Raw genomic sequence first — 17,669 nt, 5'->3', positions numbered from 1 at the left:
GAAGCATTCAGAAAAAAATCGAACACTTCTTTACAAAGTTCACATATCAGGCCCATTACTCTCAGTTATTAAGAAGGTTAAAATTTCTAAAACAGAGAGATAAAGAGAAATTAGGACTCAAAGATCAAAGATAGATCTTTTAAGTTATTTGCACCTGGTAGCCAAGCATGGTACCCTCTGTTGCTGAAACAATCTTGATTAATTTATGACATTGCTAATCAGCCTTGGGGAATTGATTAGAGCTAATCCAAACCAGGATGTCATGTTAGTGCTTTACACTGGAACTTTTATATGGTAGCTTCAAGAAAGCACATGATTCATGTTTTGCCCCAAATAACTTTTTGTCTATATATATATGTTTTTGTTTTTGTTTTTCTGAAGAACAATTTATAGGGCAAAAAGGAACAGATTGGAACATAGAATTATATGAGAGTATCTGGTCCTAAAGGACTTTTTTTTTTTTTTTTTTTTTTTTTTTACAGCTATGTCTTGAAAAAACAACTATTTACCTGAATAAATGGTCTTTGGCCAGACTAGAAAAATTTATATTTTCCTCATTGGAAACAGAGCACTCCCTTCCATGGAGATTGCAAGAAACATACTGACAAAGCCTAATTCTTTTTCACTCATTTATAGATTTCATGCAGTCTACCATTCTTCAGTTATGACATAGTACTGGACATGCTCCCTTTTTTATTTATTTTTATTTTTATTTTTTTGTTTATTTCATTACAGCAAACATTGCCTGATAAAGGGCATGTTAAATTAATGTGATCACAACTTATCTGAGGTCCATTTCCTATTACATGATGTGGAAAACATGGTGTGAATTTAATCATCCATCCATTTCTAAACCATCTCAAATATCTGTTACTTCTGCAGATGGCCAATTTATTCATTTCCCAATTCCTTTTAACTTGTATTTCAGAGCTTCTCCTTTTCTGATACTGTCACCAAATCATAAAGGTTGGGAGACTGCATGAGGTAAAGCAGATGCGTGGTACTAAAAAACAGGAGAAAATTTTTCCATACTTGGGAATAATGATAAAAATGTCTGTCCAGGTGTGGCGGCTCATGCCTGTAATCCCAGCACTGTGGGAGGCTGAGGTGGGTGGATCACCTGAGGTCAGGAGTTCAAGACCAGCCTGGCCAATATGGTGAAACCCCATCTCTACTAAAAATACAAAAATTAGCCAGGCATTGTGGCACGCACCTGTAATCCCAGGTACTCGGGAGGCTGAGGCAGGAGAATCGCTTGAACCCGGGAGGTGGAGGTTGCAGTGAGCCAAGATTGCACCACTGCACTCCAGCCTGGGTGGCAGAGCAGATTCCATCTAGGAAGGAAAAAAAAACTTCTATCAATTTCCAGAGTTGAACACGCACATAAGTATCTCTAGGGGGTTGGTAAATGTGAGTGACGAAACTTAACAAGGTTTTATTGAGGGTCAGAAAATGGAAAGAACAATAGGGATAGACTGTGAGAACAAATAACCTCATCCCCTGACAGTAAGAATTCCCACTGATATAAGGAAAAATAAAAGAAGTGCCTCAGCCATAGTTCTATAATTACACTAGAGAAAAGGAATTATTTTTGATGGAGACATTAAGAAAAACTGTAAGAAAACACTGGGATTCTAAGCATATTAATTTGGGAAGAGCCTTAAAATCCCAAGGCACAAGGGCAGCAACTCAGGCTTTGAAATCATATAGTCAGGTCCTGGTGCAACCATTTGGAGTAGCAGTGAGGGTTGTGACCTCTATTTATTGACCTTCTGTGAGGTTGGTGCTTGTGTAGCTCATTAAACAGGGCTTACAAATGAGAATATATAAAAAGCAGTGGTTCTCACACCTGTCAGGCCTAGGCTCCCTTTTTATGTCTAATATTTTTATGGTCCTTTTTATAGCCTGAAATTAAATTCTTAGGTAATACTATTTAACTTAATTTTTCAAAAATTGCTAAAGCAACTTAATATGATTTAAAAGCTAAATAAGGGATGGTATTTTAATAATAAAGATGATACTTTCAACCTATAAATGCTTGGGCCCTATACTAGAAAACAAAATGAAGTAGTTGGATGTTCTAGCTCTGTATGGAACTATCCTGAATGCAACAAGGACCAAACCAGCTGACTCAGGTAACTCAAATACCACAAGGGACATTACTCTCAGTAATGTGATTTTTTTCTTTTTGAAAAGGCCAGTTATGCTGAGTGACATTTGAACACAATAATATGCAGTCTTCTCTTAATTTGTAAAGTGGTTGCATTCTTGGAAAATTCAGTGCACATTAAACTATGCACACACACAGACATTTCATGCTTATGTGTAAAAGGAATTCTGTTTTAGCCTCAAATAATCAGGTTTTTCACCTTCGGATTGATTTTGAGATACCTGGAATTCATGCATGAGTTGAGACTTCTTCACAGGACATCTAGCATCCCTGGTCCTTCCCTAAATGTCAGTAGTGTGCCCTTTCCCAATCACCGGGACAGCAAAAAAACAAAAACAAAAAAAAACCAGCAACAAAAACAATAAAGTCCCAACTTATTTAATTTCCCGAATGCTCCCTAAGAACCAGTACTGCTCTACGAGAACCCTCATAAGCAGAGGGTCTTGATGCTGAGAAGAGGTGGACAGCCTGTGATGGCAAAGGATCATTAACTCGGAAGTCCTCCACATTGATTATGATTGAATGTGTCCTTGGAGAAACAGTCAATACAAAAGAACATGGTCACTGTCCTAAAGGACATAAATCCTAAAGGACAACTAAAGACGCCTTAATGATATATACAATTTATATATCAGGATTTAGTGTGGTGTGTCCTAAGTCAGACAGATGGGACAGAATGGGCAAATTCTTCAACAAAACAGATACCAACTTCCAGGGCTCAAGAAACACAGTGCCCAGGCTGATTAGTTTAGATTCATTTGTGTGGAAAGGAAAGCATTGTTTGAAAAATGTTTTTGCTGGGCGCGGTGGCTCACGCCTGTAATCCCAACGCTTTGGGAGGCCGAGGTGGGCGGATCACAAGGTCAGGAGATTGAGGCCATCCTGGCTAACAAAGTGAAACCCTGTCTCTACTAAAAATACAAAAAATTAGCTGGGTGTGGTGGTGGGCACCTGTAGTCCCAGCTACTCGGGAGGCTGAGGCAGGAGAATGGTGTGAACCCGGAAAGCGGAACTTGCAGTGAGCTGAGATTGCGCCACTGCACTCCAGCCTGGGCAACAGAGCGAGATTCGTCTCAAAAAAAAAAAAAAAAAAAAAGAAAAGTGTTTTTAACAAGAAAAAAAAGTGACATTTGGAGGTTTTAATTGGGCAGAAATGAACAGAGTAATAAGACTAGGAAAGAAGACTCCTTTGGCAGTAATCTAGGGATAAGTAATCCATACTGGGAGCCCTTTACTTTCCATTGCCAGTGCTGACCTACTCTGCACCCACCTCCTCTCTCCTGGTTATTACATAGCTTCTACCTGGTGTACCTGCTCCTATCTCTGTGCCTCTCCAGTCTGTGCTCCCCTCAGCATCCTGAAAGCCTTCTAAAAGTTTCGGTCAGATTACCTGCTCCTTGACTCAGAAACTTCCAAAGCCCTTACCTTGCCCTATGAGGTTTTGCATACTCTGGCCCCAGTGATGTATTTGGCCTCAACTCCTAGGGCTGTCTCACTTGTTTCCTCTACTCTAGCTACCCTGGCCCCCTTGATGTTCCTCAAACTGCTGAGCATTGTGTCCCTGTGAGCCCCTCTACTTTATTTTACCTCTGACTGGAACACACTTCCATCATTTGTCCCTCACTTGCTGCAAGTTGCTGTCTAAAGGTGACTCTTCCACAATTTTGTTATGATAGGGGGTCCTTATTGGTACCATGTGAGAAATTACCTTGATGCCCTGGTAGGCTCCAAGTATGGTCCCATGCAAGCTCTCCCAGAGGACACAGCACAAATAGGTTTGCAGACTATACAGTGAAATGCTCAAATCACAGCTTCATTAAAAAACATAATAAGCAGCAAGGGGAAAAAGAAGAGCAAGTTAACGGTTTAGTGTGTAAGTGAATTGGAAGAACCACACTATCTGAATCAAGTGTGAGCAGTTTCCATATATCTGATCTCTCTTACATTGCTGAATCAGCCTGTAGGATAGACAAAGAGAGATATATGCCTGGACCCAACCAATTAGTTGGTTGAAGAGCCATGGATTTTATTTTTGTTTCTGAAGTAGAGCACTTATGGTGTCTCCAATGTGTGGCTGACTCAAGGCCTCATGAATAATGAGTTAGTGCTTTGATGTCTCATACATCTGTGAATTCTGAATGTGTGGCTCCTTTTGTATATTTTGTTCCTCATGAACATTAGGTATCTTTTCACCCTTCCATCCCTTATATCTATATTTAACAACATATGCTCTATTTACTAACTACTTATGTCTACTTAAAACATCTTAAGCATTTTTGCCTACATTTTACTAACTAAAAGCATATTTATCTTTTATAATAGAATTGCTCATTTACAAAAGTAAATATGTGTTACAATCCATATCATTTATTGGTGTATCCCTGACATATAGTAGGCACTCAATACATATATGGAATGAGAGAATTGTGCTTTCTCTTTCCCTTTTCTCCTTCCCCTCCTCCTGCTTTTTCTCCTACTCTCTCTCTCTTTTTCACACACACACACACACACACACACACACACAGACACACGTTGGACAGGAATCCCAGCAATCTGGGTTCTGGTGTGACAACATGCTTTTCACAAATACTTCTTGGTTTCCATTCCTTCAAGTGTAAATAAAGGTAGGGTTTAGTAAGATGATCTTTGAGTTTCCTTCCGGGATTCAGAGTTTCATCAATAATTTCTTTATTCCTTTGCTCTACAAGGTTTCTTTGTGCTGTGGCTTTAATGTAGCCTATCAAACACATTTCAACAAAATCAAAAGCCTTTTGTTTTTGCCCATCACCATTGCTAGGAGGATCACTGCCAAGATCCCAAAGTAGAGGAAATTTTTCCTATAGAACATAATTGAATTTTGTATTAAGCAAGCTAAAACCAGAGAAAGATTAGATTTTAAAACCTTTAAAAGTGAAGCTAGGAGAGGTGCCTCATGTCTATAGTCCCAGCTACTTGGGAGGCTGGAGTAGGAAGATAGCTTGAGCCCAGAAGTTCAAGGCTGCAGTAAGCTAGGATGGCCCCACTGCATTTCAGCCTGGGTGACTAGCAGGACCACATTACTTAAAAAAAACAAAACAAAACAAAACAAAATGTACACAATCTTTAAAAGTGATATGAAATCAAAACAATAACAGATTTATAGGTAAGCCTATGGAAGTTTTCAGAGCTCTCTTTTCAATTACCAGAAAAACTAGAATAACATTCTTATGAAAGGATTAAACAACAATTAAATAACATTATGGATTGCCATCATTGTAAAAAACAAGAATTAAAAGGCAGTAGAGGCTGGACACAGTGGCTGACACCTGTAATCGCAGCACTTTGTGAGGCCAAGGCGGGCGGATCACCTGAGGTCGGGAGTTCGAGACCAGCTTGACCAACATGGAGAAACCACGTCTCTACTAAAAATACAAAATTAGCCAGGTGTGGTGGCGCATGCCTGTAACCCCAGCTACTAGGGAGGCTGAGGCAAGAGAATCACTTGAACCCGGGAGGCGGAGCTTGCAGTGAGCTGAGATCGCGCCATTGCACTCCAGCCTGGGGGACAAAGCGAGACTCCGTCTCAAAAAAAAAAAAGGGGGTGGGGGCAATATATAGTTGTTTATGTATTTATCTATTTAGCTACTAAACTTCTGAAAAACATCTTATTACTCACGAACAAAAAAATACACTATTTGACCAATTAACCACTTACTGCGGTATTTGACTTTTGTTCAAATTGCATATGAAGATACATATTGGTGACCTAATTTGTTTAATTTGCAATATTCCTAAGATAAAAACTAGTGGTTGCCCATTAAAAGTCTCTCAGGCTGTGGTCTTGAGATATGGAAAGGAGAGACACTTTGAATTTTTGCTTAAAGCCTCGCATTCAAAGCTAAATAGGTATGGACTATATATTTCTGGAAGCCATATTATATTAGACACTACTTTAAAAATAATAATTTTAGTTTAATATGTTATACTAAAACATAGATACAAACTATTTCCCAGAGGATTTCTTCAGATGCTCAGAATGAAGAAAAGTATCCATTAATATATTAAGGGATTTTTTTGTGTGTGTTTTAATTTCTTAAGGCTATGTTTTATATCATGTTTGCTTTAATAGTAGAATTAATACAGAATATAAAACTGAGAGTATAGACATTGCCTATTCATGCAGAAATTCAAGTTTTACATAGAACTAGGATGTCCTGAAATTATAACTTCTAAAGTCTCTGCACTTTTTTTTTTTTTTTTTTTTTGAGACGGAGTGTCGCTCTGTCGCCCAGGCTGGAGTGCAGTGGCGCAATCTCGGCTCACTACAAGTTCCGCCTCCCGGGTTCACGCCATTCTCCTGCCTCAGCCTCTCCGAGTAGCTGGGACTACAGGCGCCCGCCACCACGCCCGGCTAATTTTTTGTATTTTTTAGTAGAGACGGGGTTTCACCGTGGTCTCGATCTCATGACCTCGTGATCCGCCCGCCTCAGCCTCCCAAAGTGCTGGGATTACAAGCGTGAGCCACCGCGCCCGGCTCTGCACTTTTCAAAGAAAAAAAAACCTGTAAATTTACATCTCAATTACCTTATTAATATTAGAAGTTTGTACATGTGATGTGAATATATATGTGGAGTTGCACCTAAAATACATTATAACCCAAGTATACTAGTATCGTTTACTAGTTGGTTCTTGTGAAATGATGTTTCAAGAATATTGAACTATATAAATAATTGCACTAAAATTTTGGAGATAGCATTGTAAGTATTACACTGGACTTTAAAAAATAATTCTAGATATTAATTTTAATGCTTCGTAGCTTGATCATAATTTAATTATTTTTTCCAGCATTTTAAATTGACATCTTGAAAATAAACTGTAGAATATCAAGAAATTCTGTATATATTAAGGTATTTATATGTGGCCACATTATTGTGTGCTCATGAAGCTCATCTCAGCAGCGGGATGGAGAATACAGATATGTCCAATCTTTTGATGCGTTAGCTACATATTCCATGAGCCAAATGACACACTTTATACATACATACACTCAATATATTATTCATATTATATTTAATGGAGTTAATGGAATAATAATAAACTGAACATCAATGATACCTTTGTAATTTTGTTGTTCTCTTGGAGTAAGAGTGTTAGAAATTTAAAATCCCATTTCATTTTCTTTTTTTTTTTGAGACGGAGTCTTGCTCTGTCGCCCAGGCTGGAGTGCAGTGGCGCAGTCTCGGCTCACTGCAAGCTCCGCCTCCCGGGTTCACGCCATTCTCCTGCCTCAGCCTCTCCGAGTAGCTGGGACTACAGGCGCCCGCCACCACGCCCGGCTAATTTTTTGTATTTTTAGTAGAGACGGGGTTTCACTGCGGTCTCGATCTCCTGACCTCGTGATCCGCCCGCCTCGGCCTCCCAAAGTGCTGGGATTACAAGCGTGAGCCACCGCGCCCGGCCCTGTTTTTGTATTTTTAGTAGAGACGAGGTTTCACCATGTTGGTCAGGCTGGTCTTGAACTCCTGACATGAAGTGATCTGCCCACGTTGGCTTCCCAGCAGGCTGGGATTACAGGCATGAGCCACAGCGCCGGCCTAGCAATAGACTTCTGCAAATGTTTCTAGCAACATTTTGGAAGTTGGAGAGAAGACAGTCACTGGCTTTGTCTGCAGACTTGGCTCCTTAACTGTCCTTGGCGCCTTAACTGTCCTTGGCTCTCTGAGCTCATAAATTCAGCCTAGATTTTGTGCTTTTCATTCACATAGGCCCTTCTAAGGCCTCTAGCTTTTTAATGAGAAAAGATTGACTAATACCTAGAAAAACAACAAAGGTGTTAGGTTTCATGATCCTGGTATCTGACAGTCCGTAGAACAACTGGGACTTGTATTTCCACACTAATTCCTGGAAAAGGCAAAATGGCTTTCCCAGCCTAAACACTGGGAGACTGCACTTCTCTCTTGGAGAAAAGCCCTTCCCATGACTCTCCCACCTTCAGATTTCAAAAAGCTTTCCTTTTTGTTTAGAATTTCCCCCTTATTACAGAAAAAAACAGTAAGGAGAATATAGAGTGAGATGAAATGTGGAGCTGACTCAGAAAAGAAACTGACCTACATTCTAAACTCTTAACCAAGAAAAATTTTGATCATGTTAAAATTATGGTAAACAAATGCCATTCCTTATAGTGGTGAGACATTAAAGGTGAGGAAAACATGAAGCATAATCAAGTTACATCTTAAATTAGAGGAACTTCATAGGACAGGTGTGAAAGTGGGGAGAAGCATGGAGTACTTTGGTCTACTTAGGACAAATGTAAAAAAAAGTAATTAGTAGAAAAATTCCATCTGCCAGCATGGCAACTGGATTAGTAAGGAAGGATCCAAACCTCATTTTTAACTGGTGGGAAGAGGTAATGTAAATTGGTTCTAATTTCTTTCCTTCCTCTTTCTCCATTTTAATCTCAACACCTTTAGGTCATTTTGTGCAAATTAGGCCTAAAGTGGAGGTAGCAAGAAAGCACATTCCCAGCATTCATGTTACAAAGAAAAATTGAAAGAGAATGCCACCTGGATTACATGGTAGTCACTGAGTATCCTACCAGGAGGCCTGAAAATTGTGGTGTAACCTGCAAAACGTCCAATATTTCAGTAGAGGTTGATAGGACATTTACTTTAAATACTTGGTTTTCTAGACAATAACTTACTCAACAGGGGTCCTCAGTATTGAAATTGAGCCAGGATAAGTGAAATTCGCACAATAAAACTCCCGTTTTGTGTATTTGACGTTTGTAACATAAAATACTTAGTAGCAGATAATATTGGAAATATCATAAGGCCACAATATATCTTTTGCATAAATTAAGAAGCATTTATGAAAGGCTTTAGGTTAAAGCTAACTGAACGTTTCAAAACTAGGGATAAACGAGCGTCAGTTCTATTTAGGAAGTGTGGATATCTCTGAAAAGAGTCCTTAGGGTGTGGGTCAGGAAGAACCTAGTGAAGTGTGGGTCAGGAAGAACCTAGTGGAGTTCCAAGTGGACAAACCAGCAAGGAGCTCACTTGGAGCTGGTGTACTTGGTTATCGCCTTGGTGCTCTCGGACACAGCATGCGTGACAGGCGAACAGCCGTCTGGATCTCGCTGGAGGTGATGGTCGAACGCTTGTTGTAACGCGCCAGGCGGGAAGCCTCGCCCGCAATACGCTGGAAGATGTCATAACGAAGGTGTTCAAGATCACCGTTGCTTTGGACGCGATGCCGGTGTTGGTGGACCTGCTTCAGCAAGTACACGGAGTAGCTCTCCTTGCGGCTGCTCTTTCGCTTCTTGCCTTAGTAATAGCCTTCTTGGAACCCTTTTTCGGGGCTGTGGTCGACTTGGTGAGGTCAGGCGTGTTGTAGTTTGACTGCAGAAAGGGTACAAGGCATAGGAAAAAGCGGCCGGGCGCAGCGGCGCACGCCTGTAATTCCAATACTTTGGGAGGCGGAGGCGGGCGGATCACTTGAGGTTAGGAGTTCGAGAGCAGCCTGAACAACATGGCGAAACCGTGACTCTTCAAACAAATGTAAAAAATTAGCTGGGCGTGTGACGCACTCCTGTAATCCCAGCTACTGGGGAGGCTGAGGGAGGAGGATCGCTTCAGCCAGGAAGGCGGCGGAGGTTGCCAGGATCGCGCCACTGCGCTTCAACCTGGGCGGCAAAGCCAGACCCTGTCTCAAGGAAAAAAAAAAAAAAAAGTTGCCGGGCGCGGTGGCTCACGCCTATAATCCCAGCATTTTGGGAGGCTGAGGCAGGTGGATCACCTGAGCTCAGGGGTTCGAGACCAGGATGACCAATATGGTGAAACCCCGTCTCTACTAAAAAATACAAAAATTAGCCGGACTGTGGTGGCTGGCGCTTATAATCTCAGCTACTCAGGAGGCCGAGGCAGGAGAAACACTTGAACCCAGGAGCGGATGTTGCAGCGAGCGGAGATCGTACCACCGCACTCTAGCCCGGGCGACAGAGGGAGACCCTGTCTTAAAAAAACAAAAAAAAGAAGAAGAAAACGCTGTGTGTTGTAACATCCTGTACACGAATTCTTATGCAAATGAGGTGATTAATAGTGAGTAGGACTGGTGGCGATTCTAGATGACGTCATATACACTTTTGTCCAATCCAAAGAAGCATATTTCATAACAGCGATTCCATTGGTTGAAATAAAACTGTAATTTGAGCCAATGGCACAGCTTTATTTTCGCGCCCAGTATTGACTATAAGTAGTCGGAGCTCTGGCGAATTTCTCTAAGCTGTTCTCAGATCCTCCATTTATCGGTTCTTCGTCATGTCGGGACGCGGCAAGCAGGGAGGCAAAGCTCGCGCCAAGGCCAAGACCCGTTCTTCTCGGGCCGGCCTCCAGTTCCCCGTGGGCCGAGTGCACCGACTGCTCCGTAAGGGCAACTATGCTGAGCGGGTCGGGGCCGGCGCGCCGGTGTACCTGGCGGCGGTACTGGAGTACCTGACTGCCGAGATCCTGGAGCTGGCGGGTAACGCCGCCCGCGACAACAAGAAGACCCGCATTATCCCGCGTCATCTGCAGCTGGCCATCCGCAACGACGAGGAGCTCAACAAGCTGCTGGGCAAAGTGACCATCGCTCAGGGTGGTGTCTTGCCCAACATCCAGGCCGTGCTATTGCCCAAGAAGACCGAGAGTCACCACAAGGCCAAAGGCAAATAATGCCTTCATGGAATCACTTTCCAATACAACGGCTCTTTTCAGAGCCAACTACTATTTCTGCGGGAGAGCTGGGCCACTGGTTAAACATTTGGAACGTTTGTTATGAAAAGCATTTTTCAGCTAGAGATTAGGAATGACTTTTAGGAAAAACCTTACAGGATTCAGGTGACATGTTTAAGTCAGAATGTGAACAAGTCATTTAATGTAGGGCTTACAAGAATGTTCGCTGTGTTTATTCATTTCGTGTTATATGAACTAGAGCCAATAAAAAAAAATCGTAGGGCCAGGCTCTGGCTCACGCCTGTAATCCCAGCACTTTTGGAAGCTGAGGCGGGAAGATCACTGGAGCTCATGAATTCGAGATCTGCCTGGGCATTATAGCGAATACAAAAATTAGCCGGGCGGGGTGGTGCACACCTTTAGTCTTAGCACTTCAGAGGCTGAAGTGGGACGATCGCTTGAGCCGGGGAGGCAGAGGCTGCAGTGAGCCGAGACCATGCCACTGCACGCCAGCCTGGGTGACATAGCGAGAACCTGACTTGAGGAAAAAAAAAATCCAGTACAGAATTACAGGGTCACATCAAATTTGCATGTAATAGACCCCATCTTGAAACTTGCTACTATCTTGTCTTGTGCGTTGATAGCATATTATATTAATGCCGAACACATTAGTGACGCCGAAGTAGCTGGCGCCTAAATGGCTTAAACGCGGAAAAATCACGTACTGAGGATGGAACAAAAACTGGCCAATCAGATTATAGAGCGGGCTTTTTAAAATTTAAGAAGCTTCTTTGTAGCTAGGCGTCAGACAAAAAGCTTGACACCAACTTCTCAAAAACCAACGGGTGGAATTCATACTTTAATAAAAAACTGCATGGGTAAACTACGTGGGGAGTCCAACACCCAGGACTCCTGATTGCCTTGCGATAGTCGATTAGGGCTGAGGGAGAACTGCAGACTTTTCGAATGCAAGGAATCTTGCTGCCTGATGTAACATGTCGTGCACAGCAATTTTTTAGAGATCTCTGGGTGGCTCTGAAAAGAGCCTTTGGGGCTTTGTTGCGGTTTTCACACGCCAGCTTCCTACTTCTTTTTGGCAGCCGCCTTCTTGGCCTTTGCAGCTTTAGGTTTTGCTGCTTTGGGCTTAGCGGCTTTGGGCTTTGCCGCCTTCGGCTTAACTGCCTTGGGCTTGGCAGGACTCTTGGTTGCCTTTTTCGGTTTGGCAGCGGCCTTGGCCTTCTTAGGGCTCTTCGCCACCTTTTTGACGCCAGCCGCCGCGGGCTTCTTCGCCTTCTTCGGAGTCTTCTTCACTGCCTTTTTCGCCCCTGCAGCCTTCTTGGGCTTCTTAGGCGTGGCACCCGCGGGCTTCTTAGCTTTAGCGGCGCCTGCCTTCTTGGCTTTGGGCTTGGCTTCCCCTGAGGCCGCCTTCTTGTTGAGTTTAAAGGAGCCAGAAGCACCAGTGCCCTTGGTCTGCACCAGGGTGCCCTTGCTCACCAAGCTCTTGAGGCCCAGCTTAATGCGGCTGTTATTCTTCTCCACGTCGTAGCCACCGGCCGCTAAGGCCTTCTTAAGGGCTGCCAAAGAAAGGCCATTGCGCTCCTTAGAAGCAGCCACAGCCTTGGTGATCAGCTCTGAGACTGGGGGCCCAGTCGCTTTGCGCTTAGCCACGCCGGCGCCGGCTGCCTTCTTGGTTGCCTTCTTCTTAGCCGGGGATTTCTCCACGGGCGCTGGGGTGGCTGTCTCGGCAGGAGCGGTTTCCGACATGGTGGCAAGAAACTGCTAGAAGAGAATAAGCTCGAAATCCAAAGAGCAAGTTTTGCATTGCTGCTATGCTCGGGCCCCGGGCTTATATAAGCCGGCGCTGCCCTGTGATTGGTGGAGCGTCCAATCCACCGCCCTCTGGCCGCCGCCGCTCGCGGTTGGACTCCCAAATTGTGTTTGTTAGTCCTCAAAATTTGATTAAATGCTTAAAACGATGATACAGAATTTGGCACTTTGAAGCTCCAAAGGAGGAAAACAGCCTCCAGGTTCACATACTTGTTTGTGTTTTCAAGAATCTCGTGCAATTGATGAAAGATATTTTTAAAAATCCCTTCAGCATTTCATAAGAATCCATTGGGCTGAGGGCATCATGTTAGTTAGTAGCATGTCGCGATAAATTTCTACTAAGTATCCGGTGAAAGTTATTTTTAAAAATTTGCCCATGAGTTCATGCTTAGATTTTTGCAAGAGAAAAGACACTGGGTTCCTTGGTTTGGGCATGAACTTTGTTTCTAACTGTAGCAAGTAACACAGGCACAGGGCAGCTGGTTTCCTACAGCCCCAACTTAACCACATAGACTTGACTTTACAAACTGGTTCTGTGTCCTAGGAGTTTCCATGTGCTGATTTCTTTACAGAATGGGATTTTGCAACTTGGAAGAGTTCCACTGTCAAGAGTGACTTCTGCATTGCAGCACCAGTAATACAAATCGCTTTGACTTAAGAATCTAACTACTCAGATTCACATTCAAACTTAAATGTGTTATGTTTTCTAATTAGAGTGTTTTCTCTTTTTAGTTCCTGGGCAAATCCATTAAAAAGGGGAAGAAAAATAATATAGATAATTCCGTTTAGAGAAAACTCAAACCTGTGGAAAATTATTCAAGAGCTCCCAGTGATCCTCAAATGCACAAACTGTTTAGGTGGCCCAGGACTTTGTCAGGTTTTCGAAATGTTCTCACTGCTCCCCCTGAATCTCCACCCACATTTAACAAGCTGCACCATCAGGAATACTCTCTTCTGTGAGCAGCCAGGATACATCAATATGGATATTTTTGTGTGTTTAAGCGCTAATATTTTAGAAGAATATCTGGCTATTGACTGTGAAAAGTTTGGATTGGATACTGAGCGACTTCACATTATAGAGGTTCAGAGGAACCCAGGAAAACATAGGCAAATACACTGAGGTTGAAATAAATGAAGTTTACGATTTATGGGAGGTGGAGGGGATTGGACAGTATGCCTGGATGATGAAAATGATCAAATGATGATTTGGATTCCTAATGAAATCAACAGTCACTTATTTCTCACCCTTGAAATGCTGTGCAAGAAAATTTAAAGTAGCCAACACACTTCATCTTCTAAGAACTCCCGGAGAAGTTGGCAGACTATAGCCAAATCTGGACAATGGCTTTTTTCTGCATGGCCCTCAAGCTAAGAAGTGTCTTTACATTTTAAAAGTATTGTTTAAAACAAAAACAAAGGCTGGGCACGGTGTTTCATGTCTGTAATCTCAGCACTTGGGGAGACTGGGATAGGTGGGTTGCTTCAGCTCAGGAGTTCGAGACCAGCCTGGGCAACATTGGTGAAACCCCATCTCTACTAAAAATACAAAATATTTTGCTGGTCGTGGTGGCACATGCCTGTAGTCTCAGCTACTCGGGAGGCTGAGGTGGGAGGATCACTTGAATTCAGGGTGTCAAGGCTGCAGTGAGCAGTGATAGCAGCACTGCACTCCAGCCGGGGTGATGCAGCAAGATCCTGTCTTGAACAAGTAAACTAACTAAAAACTAAAAAGAATGTGTGACAGAGACTATATATGGCCTTTAAACCCTAAGCTATTTATTATCTAGCCCTTTTGCTGTGTTACAAATTTCTCCAGAGACACAGATATTGTATAGGCCTCTTACCGAACAATGCAAATTGAGAACTAAAGAAAAGGAGATCTTCACAAGAAAATGTTCTAACCAAGCACTTTCCACTGTTCCAAACACAAAACTTAGAAGGTCCAGGAGAAAAAAAAGCCCAAAACTCCATGTGTGATGGAGCAGGGGTATAATAATCAGAGCTGACACTCATTCAGCATTTACTACCTGCCTGGAAGTGATCTTAAATATGTTCTACAGGTTTCTATTAATTTGCTACATTTACAGCTATAAAGATGAGGCCCAGATAGAGAATGAATAACTTGCCAAAGTTTATATAGCTATGAAGTGGCAGCTCTAAATTTTAAACCTAGAAACATGGCCTCAGCTCCATTATGGAGGGAAAATCCTTGAAGAGGTGAAAAAAGAACTATCTTCAAAGCTTGGAAGAGGCAGTGTCAAGTTGTTCCTACACCTAGCAAACAGCCACTAAAAGAGCTCTAAGTTGATTGTGGGAAGAGGCTTCTGGCCCCATGGATCAAAAGTGTTTTTTGTTGTTGTTGTTTTTCTGAATCAAATCTTAAGTTTCTAAAAACTTTATAAGAGTATCCAGCCCTTTGAATGTGAGGACTTTTTTGCTCATCTGTGATGGTGGATATCACAAAAATTATGCACAGACTTTTCTTCTTTCTTTCCCTTCTTTCCATTTTTTTTTTTTTTTTTTTTGAGACAGAGTCTCACTCTGTCACCAGGACTGGAATGCAGTAGCGTGATCTCGGCTCACTGCAACCTCAGCCTCCCAAGGAGCTGGGATTTTTTTGAGACAGAGTCTTGCTCTGTAGCCCAGGCTGGAGTGCAGTGGCACGATCTTGGGTTCAAGCGATTCTCCTGCCTCAGCCTCTCGACGAGCTGGGATTACAGGCGCCTGCCACCATGCCCAGCTAGTTTTTTGTGTTTTTAGTAGAGACGTGGCTTCACCATGTTGGCCAGGCTTGTCTGGAACTGCTGACCTCGTGATTCGTCCGCGTCGGCCTCCCAAAGTGCAAAGTGCTGGGATTACAGATGTGAACCACTGCGCCCTCCCTTTTTCCTTCCTTCCTTCTTTCCTTCCTTCCTTCCTTCCTTCCTTCCTTCCTTCTTTCCTTCGTTTTCTTTTGTCAGCTATCCTTAGTGATCCTGTATTTTAGGTGTGGCCCAAGACAATTCTTCTTCTTCCAATGTGGCCCAGGGAAGCCAAAAGATTGGACACCGCTGCACCAGTTGCTGCGATACACGCCTCTTTGCAAGAGTGAATCCAATATGAGAAGGGAAGGCACAGATACGTGGCTGAGCTGGCTGAGAGCACTAGGGAGAAAAATTGCCTTCACATCTCTGCCAGATATCTCCTAGGTCAAGATGTGTACTTCGAAAAGTTTAAGAGCAAAATGAGGTCATGTTGTTAGTGACATATGTAGAGCACATGAGGAAACTCTAAACAGCTGGAAATACTGGACAAGTTTGGTTAGAAACCAGGAAGAGCTTTAAAATACCGCTTGAAGTTTAATACCCAGACTGATTCTCTCTGAAAAAGAAAGAAAGAAAATATCTCATGAAAATCCAACTCCACAATCTATGACAAGCATATGGTGAAATGACAAGAAAATATTTTTTAAGGTCCACTTACAGAGCTAGAAGTTCATTTCACAGATGACAGCATGCAGTGGGTTAAAGTATCCCTCTTCAGAGGCCCACTACCTAACACATGGCTTGCTAAACATTACATTGAAAGAGAACAAAAGTGTCGAGCTTTTTGTCAAAACTGTTACTTGCATGGGGTACAATGGCAACTTTGTTACGTGCATATGCTCCATGGTGGTCAAGTTACATGGGCTATACAAGAGCTAAATAGCTTACATTGTACCAATTAAGTAACTTATCATTCATTCCTTCCTCCCTTCTGAGTCCTCATTGTCTATTGTTCCACTCTTATGTGTGCAGTTTTTAGAGCCTCTGTTTTTTGTTTTTTTTGAGGCGGAGTCTCGCTCTGTAGCCCAGGCTAGGGGTCAGTGGCGCGATCTCGGCTCACTGCAACCTGTGCCTCCCAGGTTCAAGCGAGCCTCCTACCTGGCACTACAGGGGCGTGCCACCACGGCCGGCAGTTTTTTTTTTTAGTAGACACGGGTTTTCACCGTGTTAGCCAGGATGGCCTTGATCTCCTGACCTTGTGATCCGCCCGCCTCGGCCTCACAAGAGCCTGTGGAAACATTGTACTACTTGTTGCCTTCCGTAGGGACAGGTAAACACGCAAGAGACACATTCCACAAGGATAAAAACAGGAATACTTTTCAAAACTAAACTTCATCTGTACAATTGTCCCTATGACAAGTCTTTTTTGAGTGATAATCCTTATCAGTAGGAGCAGGTTCTGTATGTGGAATTGATTTAGCATACCAACAGCCTGTGACCTGACTCCTGCATTAGTGTGTTGAGCCACTACCATGTTTTGTCCACAACTTGTATTTAACATGGAGCTAAGACACGTCTCAAAAGCTACAGCTTCCTTTTGGTGACGACTGAGGGGCTCTGAAAAGAGCCTTTTGAGGTTGGACAGACTTTTTGGGCTGATAAGAAAATATTTATGCCCTCTCCCCTCGGATTCGGCGCGCAAGCTGGATGTCTTTAGGCATAATAGTGACGCGCTTGGCGTGAATGGCGCACAGGTTGGTGTCCTCAAATAGCCCCACTAGGTAGGCCTCGCAAGCCTCCTGCAGCGCCATCACCGCCGAGCTCTGGAAGCGCAGATCGGTCTTAAAGTCCTGTGCGATCTCCCGTACCAAGCGCTGAAAAGGTAGCTTCCGGATTAGCAACTCGGTCGACTTCTGGTAGCGGCGGATCTCGCGCAGGGCCACGGTGCCGGGGCGGTAGCGGTGGGGCTTCTTGACACCACCGGTGGCCGGAGCGCTCTTGCGAGCCGCCTTGGTGGCCAGCTGCTTGCGCGGTGCTTTGCCGCCAGTGGACTTGCGAGCTGTCTGCTTTGTTCGTGCCATGGCTAAGTAGACCTAACTACTCAACACAAATGAGAGAAAAAAAAAAAACTGATCATCCCGTTATTTATAGCTGCCCTCGCGTTCTGATTGGACAGTAGACTGTGCCATGCCACGCCTCACACACGGAATTGGCTCCCAGTTTAACCTGCTAGTGAAAGGG

General features: G+C 43.3%; 3 protein-coding genes and 1 pseudogene across 3 annotated transcripts in view; 1 reads left to right on the top strand and 3 right to left on the bottom strand.

Annotated features, from left to right (window-relative positions):
- The window catches only part of LOC129473562 (uncharacterized), a 30,139-nt gene that overhangs the window by 11,431 nt on the left and 1,039 nt on the right, over positions 1–17,669 (bottom strand). Inside the window, exon 2 of the mRNA XM_055264209.2 lies at positions 17,181–17,511. Within this exon, the coding sequence (XP_055120184.1) occupies positions 17,181–17,511 (331 nt within the window). The remainder of the gene's footprint in view (positions 1–17,180; positions 17,512–17,669) is intronic.
- LOC134735742 (histone H2B type 1-M-like) lies at positions 8,503–9,636 on the bottom strand (annotated as a pseudogene).
- LOC129473587 (histone H2A type 1) lies at positions 10,465–10,857 on the top strand. Its single transcript, XM_055264236.2, has one exon. It carries the CDS (start codon positions 10,465–10,467, stop codon positions 10,855–10,857), a length of 393 nt encoding a protein of 130 aa, XP_055120211.1.
- H1-5 (H1.5 linker histone, cluster member) lies at positions 11,941–12,621 on the bottom strand. The gene has a single exon (XM_055264211.2). It carries the CDS (start codon positions 12,619–12,621, stop codon positions 11,941–11,943), a length of 681 nt encoding a protein of 226 aa, XP_055120186.1.

This window comes from Symphalangus syndactylus, chromosome 23, assembly GCF_028878055.3.
Source record: "Symphalangus syndactylus isolate Jambi chromosome 23, NHGRI_mSymSyn1-v2.1_pri, whole genome shotgun sequence".
Classification (NCBI taxonomy): domain Eukaryota; kingdom Metazoa; phylum Chordata; class Mammalia; order Primates; family Hylobatidae; genus Symphalangus; species Symphalangus syndactylus.
Note: the sequence above shows the minus strand (reverse complement) of the source record. Positions and strands in the feature narration are given on the sequence as shown.